Raw genomic sequence first — 12,996 nt, forward strand, 5'->3', positions numbered from 1 at the left:
GCAAGGCTGGTACTATGTCAGTTCATCTTAGCTAACGTTTAAATTCAGCTATTATTACTTACGCCTGCTAAATGTGCAGTTTTGTTTTTGCTTTGTAGCCCCAGTTTACATGTGGCTCGTTTTGAAGCATTAAAGCAAGAAGAATGTTGTAGGATTACTACAACTTACAATCACATTATGAATATAAGTAGTAAATAGTTCTCCAATACAAATATGATGTGTGAGATTGCTCATTCTATTAATAGATTCATGATTCTATTACATATGAATCTGCCATGTGTGATTTTGCAGAAGCTGTCAAGAAAAAATGGGAAAAAAAAAAAAAAGTCAAGTTTGATGGTGCATACCTGAGTCGGATTTTGATGGACTTGTAATTTCTTTGCCCTATGTTTTGTCTGTCATGGAATTTTATGAAATTTAAAACCTTCAGAGCATTTGTGTTTTATTCTAAGTACATTCATTGTTACCAGTGAGATCTAAAGTGCTCCTGTCTTTGCGTTTAGCTTTTGATTCATCTAATCATGGTGAAGGGACTGGCTCTGTCAATTTCCTTCCCGGTGACTATTGGCAAAAATTTCTCAGTAAGTGGGGGAGGGTCAGAGAGAGAGGGAGACACTGAGTCTGAAATAGGCTCCAGGCTCTGAGCTGTCAGCACAGAGCCCCATGTGGGGCTCAAACTCACAGTGAGATCAGACCTGAAAAGAGGTCGGACACTTAACTGTTCAGTTCTTAATTCTTTTTTAAATTTTTTTTTTTTAACATTTATTTATTTTTGAGACAGAGAGAGACAGAGCATGAACTGGGGAGCGTCAGAGAGAGGGAGACACAGAATCTGAAACAGGCTCCAGGCTCTGAGCTGTCAGCACAGAGCCCGACGCAGGGCTCGAACCCACGGACCGTGAGATCATGACCTGAGCCGAAGTCGGCCGCTTAACCGACTGAGCCACCCAGGTGCCCCTCAGTTCTTAATTCTTAACAGCATTTATATAAAGAAGAAGAAACTCCAGATGGTGTCTCTGAACTTTGTCTCCTTGAAAAGTGTTACAATACTTGAGCAGTGCAATGCATTGGGGATGCTTCATTTCACTCTTGTGTCTGTCTTCTAAGCAGGGCCCTCATTTTTCCATTTAAAAAATCAATTTAATATTTTATAGCATAGGTAGGAATAATGAACTAATTACTAGAGTAATGAAATAGCAAAATATTTCAACATATAGAAATATAGCTAAGGTCTCCTAATACATCTTAGATTTATAAAAGGGTACAATAGGGCCATATGATAATTGCAAACAAGAATGTTTATATTCTATTAAAAATAAGTAAAATTGGTCTTTGATTTTTTTTGTAAGACTGCTAAGAAAAAAAAAAAAAACAAACGGTGAAACAACACTCCTCATGAGTAGAGGTACTAAGAAAGGAAATTCTGAATATAAGTTTGGGCCCAGTGGATCCTGCTGGTGTATCAAGAAATGAAGACGTAATAATTTTTGCTCTTTGAAGATGCTTATCAAGGTTTTGATTTTATTTATTTTTAAAATGTTTATTTTGAGAGAGAGAGAGAGTATGAACAGTGGAGGGGCAGAGAGAGAGAGAGAGGGCGGAGAGAGAGTCCCAAGCAGCCTCTGAGCTGTGAGGCCCAGAGCCCAGAGCCCAAGGCCAGGCTGCATCTCAGGAACTGTGAGGCCATAATCTGAGCCAAAATCAAGAGTGGGACACTTAACAACCAGCCAGCACTCCTGATTTTAAGTTTTCTTTTTTTTTAATGTTCTCTGAATTATTTCCCCCTCTTCACAGAATCAGGTTTCTTTTTCTCCCTCCTTCCTTAACTCTCTCTTCCTCCTCTCCTCCTTTTCCCCTCCCATTTCTATTCCCTGCCCCTCCCTTCTTTCTCTCCCTCTGCCTCCCTTGGCCCATTAGTCTGTCTTCCCTCCTTCCTGCCTGCCTTCCTACCTTCCTTCTTTCCTTCCTTCCTTCCTTCCTTCCCTCCTTTTTATTTTTGCCAGATATTTATTTTACCATAATTGTTTCCTGGCTTTACATTTTAAAATGTAGGTATGGCTTGTTTTAGGTTATAAACATTCATCTTGTTTGCTTTGTGTATAAGTACTTTGTTTTTCCATACAGTTTTGATTACTACAGCTTTGTAGTCTATCTTGAAATCTGAGATTATGATGCAGTCTTAGATTGTTCTTTTTCAAGATTGCTTTTCCAGTTGATCTCCTCCTTGAATGGGAAATCTGATAGAGACGAATAGTACTTGCATAGGGCATGTTGATTGACAGTGTCATTCTAGGGTGGGTGAAAAGAGGGCTGCCCATCAGGCTGTAGGCCCCCTAAAGTGATAACATGGAAGGATTTATTCTGGGTGATAACACCCAGGTTGGAAGACTTAGCACCCTCTGGTTAATCAGTGAAAAATGTCCTTGGAAAGCAGCCTGTGTTCCTGGAAGTGCTAGGTTTAAATACAGTGCCTCCCTACCTGAAATCATTTTCCTGGGCTATAGAGGTCAGGACAAGTGGTTACTGAAACAGTTCTGTATGTAAACTTTTAATTAACCTTGATTTGGCTCTACTTTTCACTCCCACCCTTAATCCCGGTGGCTTCTATCTTTATTCCAGCCACTTTATACTGTCTTCTGGATTTCAGCCTCCCTGTTTATTTTATCCCTAACCATTTGTTTTCCCATCTTCCTGTAACATGTTGCTACCTTCTCCCCTGCTCTGTCACTCCTTCTCTCTTCTCTTCCTTCACGTTCTGGGTTTATTCTTTTCTATCCCAGTACTGTAATTACTAGGGTACTGGGAAGGGCTAAAGTCAACACATTTCCTCAGTGTGCAACTTTCTGAAACATGCATATCTCAGAGTAGCATCTGTTACAGTTTTTACTACCACCAGTATTTGAAGTTTTCATTTTCATAGCAACCCAAGTATTATTAGTGGTTTCTTTGGTTTTTTTTTTTTTTGCCAGTTTCTTGTTCTAACGTGTAATCTTCTGTAAGGAACTGGCAAATCCTCATTTTTTTCTTTTGAGTTTGTTTTTGTTACTATAATTTTCTAGGAGTTGTTTGTTCACTTGAATTACATAGTCACTGTGAAATTCTGGGTTTTATAATCAGTTTTCATAGGATTTCCATGGAGAATATTGATTTTCCATCACATTTACTTCAAATACCTTCTAGTCTTTTGTTTTCACCCTAACTTTTATTATTTTATAAGTTATGTTATTTGAATGTTTCATGATTTCTAAACTTTGAAATAATATAAAAGTCATACCCCTCCAGAGAATTTATATTAATTAGGATTTTTATTTTTGTTTTACTAAATTTTCTAAAATTTTTGTGGAATACTGTTGCAAAATAATTTGGCAGTGCATTTTGAGAGCCAAGAAAATGTCCCTATGTTTTGATCCTGTTCTCAGAAGGCTTAATTAAAAGGAGGGATAAAAATTTGTTTGGTGTTTTGAATTCACCCATATTCTTATTTTGTCAAATTCTTTGAAATACCAAAAGGTAAAATATTTTTATGTTTTCCAGATTATTGCTCAGTTGTAACAATTGTGGACCAGACAAATGTAAAGTTAACTTGCCTGCTCTTCAGTGGAAGTTACGAAGCCCTACCAATAATTTATAAAAATGGAGATATTGTTCGCTTTCACAGGCTGAAGGTAAAATTCATACTGTCCAAACTCATATGTATTTGAAGAGGGCTCTGTATTTTTCATTAGTACTAGTTAGCACTAATTATGTGGTTGCTGTGGTGGAACATGGCATCAGCCATTTCAAGAGGTAAGAAGAAATGTAAATAATACTAGACTTCAAATAATGAATATTAAGAAATCTCATTTGGACAAACTGTGTGCCTTCCTTCCACAGAAATGTGTTAGTTGCCATGATTAAGACTAGTTGCATTTCCTCTTCTCAGTTCTAAAGATAGATTGATGGTTTAAAGGTTTTCCAGGTAGAGTTGGGTTTAAAAAAAAAAAGCCCTAGGCCGCTGGGGTTTTGTTTTGTTTTACTTTTTTATTAAAAACTTACACAAAGATTGGGAGATTGTGTTAATTCAAGTACAGTGAAAGCATTGAGATGTGAGTATAAAATTAAAGTAAGTTGATCTTTATGAAAAATGTATTAAAACATGAACATATTTCAGTTCTTACAAAATTATGCTAAGCAGTTAAACAAGTAAAGGTAAAAAAACCCCACCTTTATTGTGAAAGTACAGCTATTAAATACTATCTGATTTTTTAAAAAATTCAGTACTGTAATATTTTCAGTCCGTAGGTTTTAAGTAGTTTTGTCCTTTCATCTTTTCCTCTTGTTACATGAAGATTTCCATGCAACTCTTTCATTATCTTGATTGTCTTTTTTCTTCTCATGCTTCAGTTATTCTGTGTCCCTCATGGTCAGTGAGATGCTCATGAAGTGAGCACAATATTCTGGGTGTGTTCTATTCTTAGTTTCAGTAAGAATTAGCTATCTTGATCTCTTAAGGCCCTTTTCCTGAGAATAGAAGAGTAGTAGAGAATATTTTTGTAATGTTAAAAGAGAAGTAGAAATATTATCATCGTAGTGTTACCATTTCTCACATACTGTTGTTTCCTATAGTATTTGTATTCCGAGAGTGCACTCTTCCCTCCTAATGTTTTTAGTTATTATTCTTGCTGTTGTTTAACTGAAGTAGACTGTACATCTCTCAGTTCACAATATAAGTATAGTCTGTAACTAGCACTCGGAAACTTCCTTCATACCCCATCCAGGAATAAATACTCTCATAACTTCAAACAACATACATTAGTTTCATCTCTGTTTGCTCTTTATATAAAGAGAATAGACTTTAGGTTTTGTTTTGTTTTTAATGTCTGGCTTATGCCTGTGTGATTCAACCATGTTACTGCATATAATTTTACTTTGTTCACTTTCATCGGTAAGTGGTATTCCGTCGTGTGAATGCATCAGAATGTAGATGGAAAACATTGACTTACAGATGTTAGAAACTTGGTGCACTCCATGCTGGCACCTCAGAGAAAAAGCACATCTAAACAAGTCACTGTGAAATCATTGAAAAAGATTTAAAAAATCTTGAAATGAGCTGGCAGAGAAATAACACATTCCACATAAGAAACAATACCAGCCATCTTTGATTTCTTATCTGAAATGATGGCGCCCGAAGAACAAAGCAATGATAAAAGTGGTGTTAGAAAATGTGTTCCCCTGGAATTTTGTATCCAAAGAAAATATTTTTCAAAAATGTGAGAATCCCCAGCCAGTGTATCTTCAGTACAAGTAAACGCTAAAGGATGGTTATTCAGGACAGAAAAGCATGCTACCAGCCAGAAACTTTTGATGGTTAGGAAATGACCAAAACTAAAAAAAGAAAATGGTGAAAGATAATGTTTTGTATTTCTTCCCAAAATTTCACTAAAAGATAAATGGCTATTTAAAAAATAATAATAATATTGGAAGATGGAGTTTATAAAATAGTAGAAAAATACGAATGATAGCACAAAGGATACTTAAAAGTAATTATACCACTGAAAAGTTATTATCTTCAGATAATACTTTCAATAATACTTTCAGTAGAAAGTGTAAAACAGGATATGGGCAAGTGGAAATGTGACCTGGAAACTAGTCATTATGAAGTAGAACAATACTGATTCCAAATAGACTTTGCGGTAAAGATTCATTCATAACTCAGAGGAAGTAAACAGAACACTAATAAGGTCAAAATAAGATGGGAAAAGAACAGTAGAAGAACAAAATTTTTAAAGAGCAAAAAGGGGGGGATACAAAAGGAAAACAAGACAGTAGACTTAAATATAACCGTATCAGTAATTTTATGTAAATGGACTAAACATTCCTTTTGCAAGGAAAAAAAAAAATAGACCAAATAAAAAAGCAAGAACAAACACCACTCCCTACACAAAATGAAGACACAGGCAAGTTGCAAAACTGTAGAAAAGATAAACCAAGCAAACAGTAAGCAAAAGGAAAATGAAATCACTATATTAATATCAGAATATTACAGATTAAAAGGGGGGGGCATTTCATAAAGACAAAACGATTGCTTCATGAAGAAGATGTAAGCATCATAAATGCATATGCATGTAATAGCAGAGCCTCAGAACGTGAAAGCCAAAGTCTTTGTCACTGTCTTGCCTCTCAGTCAGACTGATGAAACCTTAGCCTCTTGCGTTTTGTTCACTTTGAAGTCCTGTATTTTAAGTGTTCTAGTTTTCCTCGTAACATTCATAAGTAATTGTCACTACCCTTTTTCCTTTTGTAAATTATACCTTAATAAGAAAAGTAACAATTGTGAAAGTGCAAGCTTGATAGGATCAAGGAGTTGACCACCTAGACCTTTAAAAAATAGAAATAAATGTTACACAGTGGATCTTGATATAGCCTGGTTGATTTTATAATTTCATATGCTAACTAAATGAAATATATTAATTGCTTATATTCTTTATTAACTGTGCTGGCAAGATTTTATAATCCCTCAAGTATCTTACTTTTCGGGTTCTGCATCAGTAAGCTATTCTGTTTTCTACTTTGCCCGACTTTCTTAGATCCAAGTATATAAAAAGGAGACTCAGGGTATCACCAGCTCTGGCTTTGCCTCTTTGACATTTGAGGGAACTTTGGGAGCTCCTATCATACCTCGTACTTCAAGCAAGTATTTTAACTTCACCGCAGAGGACCACAGAATGGTAGAAGCTTTACGTGTTTGGGCATCTACTCATATTTCACCTTCTTCAACATTAGTAAAATTGTGTGATGTTCAACCCCTGCAGTATTTTGACCTGACTTGTCAGCTCTTGGGCAAAGCCGAAGTGGATGGAGCATCATTTCTTCTAAAGGTAGGTATTTTAAATACTTGAAATTATAAGTTAGCACCACCTACATATTTATAAAGAGCTTATAGCTCAGCATTCTGAAGGAATAAGTATGCCCACTATTGTATTATATTAAGAACTTTAAATCTAACTTACCATTTTTGATGAGCATAGATATTCATGCAGCTCTACTCTTGAACTTCTCTTTTTTTATGCATCCAGAGAAAAATAGTATTGTCAATAGTTTAAATATAGTTGATGGTTTATTTATATATTTCTTATTTTAATATTAATAAAATATGGAGTTGTTTTCTACTGTTATATTTCAGTTACAATTTTACGTATGCATATTTCTGCTTCCCTGTCAAGGTAGCCTTGCTTCTCATTTATTTTCTTGGCTCATTGATGTTGGCTTCTCTTCCCATGTCATTTCACTGCGTGCCTCATGGGTAGATCACAGATGGTTTTGAGGTGTTTATTTTTGTTCTTGTTATGTTTTGTTTTTAAATCAGAAGGATTTTTAAAAGTAAAGTAAGACCTATCTAATCTTTCTTTACACCTGCCCCAATTTACTCATGAATAGCTTCTGAAAAAGACAGTTGTCCAATATTAACCTCACCTACCCACCCTAGTCAGAATGCATTTAAACAAACACTGCTTCAGCTCCGCGCCTATGGTTATTTCTTTAGCTTCTGACTCTGAAACAACAGGACAAGAAACTGTACCGTGGCACTTGGACAAGTATTGGGTTTTAGCATTATTATCATTTATACCTTGCCCTTATTGAGGAGTTGGTGAAGATAAAAGTTATTGAATGAAATATGAAGTTTTTAAAGTTGAAAATAGCACACATATATACATGTGAAATACTTTGAGAAAAGTAATTACATGCTGTAAAAAAGGTAGGTAAGTCAAGTATGACATCTGAAGTTAAAGCAAAGTAAAATCATCCAAAGTTAGAAGAAATCATAGGTCAGCCAGTCATACTGATCACACTTTGGATGCCCAAAGTGACATCCTTAACAGTTGAACATTTGACAGGCACTGAATACTTCCAATGGCATATAATATGCTGTGCAGAATATACTCCATCTTTTCACTGCTGTGTAGAAAATTCTTAAATTCTGAGATAAAATCTGCCACCTTTTAGCTGACATGGCAGAATGTACGTTCATTCTAAAGCAACAAAACATATGCCTGCATTCCATTTTTATAGATAGCCTTTTCAGATAAGTGAAAACAGCTTTTATGTAGATGTTATTTTAAAACACAGCATTCGGAAGTGAATGTACGACTTTCTTGAAGACACTTTAAATCTCAGAAGTCTGTGTATATTCTTTGACTCAACAATTTTATTTTTGTAAATTTATTTTTGTAAATTTTCTAAATTTACTTCGTAAATGTGGAAAAATGAATTTAAGAGTATTCTTATATTGCACTAACAAAAATTAGAAAACTCATACTAACAATAGAGAATTAATTGTGTGAAGTGTTTCCGTATTATGGAATACTCTGTTACAATAAAATGACATTGTAGATGTATAGCTACTAAGATAGATATTTATAATATTCTATTTAGAGATTAATGCAGTTTTATGTACTAAAATGTATTATATGCATGGTAAAAATATATTAGGAAGAATATATAGCAATATTTTACTCATTACCTCTGGAAAATTGAATTTTGAGTGATTTGTTTTTCTGAGATTGATTTTCCTATCACACAGCAGAAATAACTTTTTAAATTATGTTTTAAGCACAAAAGGAGCCAGACATTATTCCAAGTGAGTTGTGGAAAGCATGGAATGCAACAACATAATTATTTCCAGTGTTTGGGCATCTGGTCTCATATCCAGCCTGAACATGGATATGATACCAATATTGATTCCTTTATTAGTAACTATGATACTAGTTCATTTTAATCATACCAGTAGACATGTTACACCAATAATGTATTCAAACAGTAATACACTGCAATCCATGGTTTATTTTAGAAATCAGAAATTTAAGGAATTAATTTTAGGATAACTTAAGGAAAATTACATTCCTCTTGGTGAATGTTCAATACATTTGTGAAAATGTATAACAAATTATGTCAAATGTTTAGAATTAGAAGTATGCCTCCTTAACTTGATAAAAAACTTCTCTTGTAATCAAACAAAATGTTTAGTGTTCAAATTTTGGAGTCAGTAATGCCAGGAACAAGACAAAAATACCCACTATTTTCTGTTACCTAATGTTTTTCAGGAAATCTTAAGAAATTCACTAAGAGAAAAAATGAGAGCTATAACTCTTTAAAATTTTTTTTTATGTTTATTTATTTTTGACAGAGAGAGAGAGAGAGAGACACAGAGCATGAGCGGGGGAGGGGCAGAGAGAGAGGGAGACACAGAATCTGAAACAGGCTCCAGGTTCTGAGCTGTCAGCACAGAGCCCGACGCGGGGCTCGAACTCACGGACCGTGAGATCATGACCTGAGCCGAAGTCGGACGCTCAACCTACTGAGCCACCCAGGCGCCCCAGAGCTATAACTCTTTTAAAAGAAAGAAAAAGAGAAGGTCATTAGTCACAAGATGTAAAACCCAAACAATGAACTGAAAGGCTATTTGGATTAATAAAATTATTCAGTGAGATAACTGGTTTAAATATTAGTAAAATGTAGCTTTGGTACCTATCAGTAATAAATAGAACATATACGTGAACAAAAGTTCTTTCAAAGTCACAACAGCTGTGAAACAAGCCAATTCATGGAAGAAATCCCTGATATTCTGTGAAGAAAACTACAAAACTTCATTGAGCATATTCAAATATTTTTTTATTCTTTCTTAAAGAATAAAATGCTATTTTAATTAAAACCAAATTTTCTAAATTGACTAATTCTAAAATTTATTAGAAACATTAAATGGTCAAGAATAAAACAAGAAAAACTCAGATATCTGATATTAAAGCATATTATGAAATTATAGTAATTGATATTATTGTGAGACTAGTTAATCAAAAGATTAGGAACCTCTTACACTGTACATACAAGACATACATGATAATAACATAACATTTCAAATTGATGAAGACAGATTGCTAAATGGTGATTGTTATCTATTTAGAAAAGAATCAGATCTGTACATAAGATACAAATTCCTAACAGATTAAGTTTTGATACAAAATTACAAAAGTTCCGGAAAACATTAAAAAAAAAAAGACTTCTAGGTGATTAGAACTGAAGCATAAAAACAATGTAGCTACACTCTACTCTCTCAGCCCCTCCCCCAAAAGGCTGGGAGATTCATCTGTAAAGCTATTTTAAAGTCACAAAAACAGTATGAAAGAACACATTCCAGGTGGAGAAAAAAGTTCATGACATACACTGTATCTGCTCCCAGAGTGTGTATCCTGGTTCTTTGAATAATTTAGGGAACGGTGAGTGACCCAAACTCAGTGATTGTTTATTGGAAACTTGGAATAGTCACCAACGTTATTCAGTACTTCCTCTGTAAGCTCACGCTGGCAGACAGCTGAAATGAGTGTATTCTGTTCAGAGAGCCTGTTTCTCTTGTCCAGCCAAATTTCTCACATGCAAGGGCATTCTTATCTCGTGCCAGATGTCTTTTGTCATACCCTTTTATAACAGAGCACAGCCATCTCTTCAAAGCCTAGCACAGCACAGGCTAGCTCACACCCTAAGGATAGGGTAGCACATACTCCTCCTGTGCCCATGTTCCCATCCTCGTCTTAATGTAGCATACGTAGCAATCCAAGATGTCTTTTCCTTTTCCAGCACCCGCGATTTTCATTCGTGTTCATAACCTCTAACTTGAACAGAACGTTCCTATCTGTACTTTTAAAAGCCTCTTCCAAATGAAAACAAAGTGAAAAAATAAGCAAAGGTTAGAATACCTTCCTGAAAGTTAGGGATTTATACTTAAGAAAATGAGCAGATGTAGTCATAAAGGTGTATTTTAAATTATTTAAAATAGCAAATCACCAGTACAGGGATCAGTTTAATAAATTTTTGTATATCCACAGCATAAAATGAAAGAAGCAATTGATGATCATATTTTAGAAAAATATTTATATTAGCTGATAAATTGCTCAACAGTAAACTAAGAAATGCAAAGCAGAATATAATGCCAGTTAAAAGCAGAAAAAGACACATATTATAAATACACAGAAGAAAAAAAGATAAAGAAATTCAACAATGTGTTAGCACTTTTTTCCAGGTAGTGTGAATTTTTTTCTTTATAGTTTCTACATGACCTATATCTATGTAGTCCTTTTACAACCAGAATATACACCATTTTTAAAGTTTAGCAGATATTTGGGGGAATACATTTAATACTTGTAAGTTATATTACCGGAAAATAATGTTCTTTTTAAAGTCTCCACTGTTGCTCAGAAAGATCATTAAAGTTTGCTTTACCCTGTTATGGCAGGTATGGGATGGCACCAGGACCCCATTCCCATCTTGGAGAGTCTTGATACAAGACCTTGCACTTGAAGGAGATTTAAGTCACATCCATCAGCTACAGAATCTAACAATAGACATTTTAGTCTATGATAATCATGTTCAAGTGGCAAAATTTCTGAAGGTGATGTTGAGTAGCAAATGTTTTCTCTTTTGTGTTTTTATAAATGTGGGGGTAAATCACATTTATAGATGATATTTGAGGTCTAGAAATTAACTCCAAATTTATTTTTCTTTAATTTTTATTTGTAAAATGTATTTAAAATAAATTATTAGAAAAAGGAAAATATTAGAAGATTTCATTAAATTATAATGGCTTGAATAACTTTTAAAAATTAAAGAACATTTCCTGGATATTTTAAGACTGTATACAACTTTACCATAAAAGTAGTAAGGAAAAATGTTCTGGTATATGGTTGTATAAAATATTTGTAAAGTTAAACATTTAAGCTTTATAAATTGCGTTTTGAAAATTTAGCCTACAACTTTCTACTCATTAGTTTAAGAAATTGTTGATCCACCTCTAATATATGTCATAAATTGTGTGTGTTTATACTGTATAGTTTCTTAGAATTTGCTCACTGCTTTTGAGTTACTGGTTTTTTTTAGGTAAAAGCTCACTGTTGAGATGTGGCACTTGATTATTAATATTTTAGGAAATATTTTTCTTCATTATATTGTGTCTTTTATTTGGAAGTATCTTTTCTAGCAACATATGGCATCATTATAACAACAGTGATAATAGCAACATTTGTTAAACACTTCAGATGTATTTAGCACTATCCTGTGTAGTCAGTATTGCCACCATTCCCGTTTTACATATGAGAAAACTGAGGAGTCAGCTGTTAAGCCCAAGATTTCACGGCTACTTGTATGTATATCTATAGTGTTTGGTTTCCAGAGCCAGTCCTTTTAAGCAGTATAAAGAAATGATTTTCTTTATTGCAAATAGCTTCGATCCTACCTTTAGGGAGTTATACAGCCTGCTTATAGAAAGTTATATGGCCTACTTATAGGAAGAAAACAGTAAAAGTGAATTGCAGCTGTTTTTGATCTGAATTTTATGCCCAGTCTCCCTTTGTAAATAAATGTTCTTGGAGAAGGAAATAGTTCCTCTAACACTGCGTTACAAATAAGCCCCCCCAACTTATCGATAAATGAGGCTAAAGTCTGGGTCCAGGAGGGGTGATAACTGAACTGGCTTGTCCTTTATATGTGTGTGTGTGTGTGTGTGTGTGTGTGTGTGTACGTGTACACGTTTTCATACCTAACAGATCAGAGAAAATTGACTGTTGAAAATATATTTTTGATGCTTCTCCCTGATTTTGTCTACACTGATTATTTCAAAAATACACATAATGATAGAGTCAATTCAAAGTCTTATTTTTTTTTTAATTTTTTTTTTTTTTTTTTTTTTTTTTAGCGTTTATTGATTTTTGAGACAGAGAGAGACAGAGCATGAACAGGGGAGGGTCAGAGAGAGAGAGGGAGACACAGAATCTGAAACAGGCTCCAGGCTCTGAGCAGTCAGCACAGAGCCCGATGTGGGGCTCGAACCCACGAATCTTGAGATCATGACCTGAGCCGAAGTCAGACGCCCAACCGACTGAGCCACCCAGGCGCCCCTCAAAGTCTTTTTAAAAGACAGATAGAGTTCTTTTTTGAATGAAAAAGATTTACATTTTTTTTTTTAGATTCCGC

At 34.5% G+C, this 12,996-nt stretch overlaps 1 protein-coding gene across 4 annotated transcripts in view; it reads left to right on the forward strand.

The window, feature by feature from the left end:
• POT1 (protection of telomeres 1) overlaps positions 1-12,996 on the forward strand; it is a 78,582-nt gene that overhangs the window by 38,276 nt on the left and 27,310 nt on the right. For all 4 annotated transcript variants that reach the window (XM_015067295.3, XM_015067296.3, XM_015067297.3 and 1 more), the window contains 3 exons: positions 3,535-3,665; positions 6,567-6,857; positions 11,264-11,419. In XM_015067295.3, coding sequence (XP_014922781.1) covers positions 3,535-3,665; positions 6,567-6,857; positions 11,264-11,419 — 578 coding nt within the window. The remainder of the gene's footprint in view (positions 1-3,534; positions 3,666-6,566; positions 6,858-11,263; positions 11,420-12,996) is intronic.

Source organism: Acinonyx jubatus, chromosome A2 (genome assembly GCF_027475565.1).
Source record: "Acinonyx jubatus isolate Ajub_Pintada_27869175 chromosome A2, VMU_Ajub_asm_v1.0, whole genome shotgun sequence".
NCBI classification, from domain to species: domain Eukaryota; kingdom Metazoa; phylum Chordata; class Mammalia; order Carnivora; family Felidae; genus Acinonyx; species Acinonyx jubatus.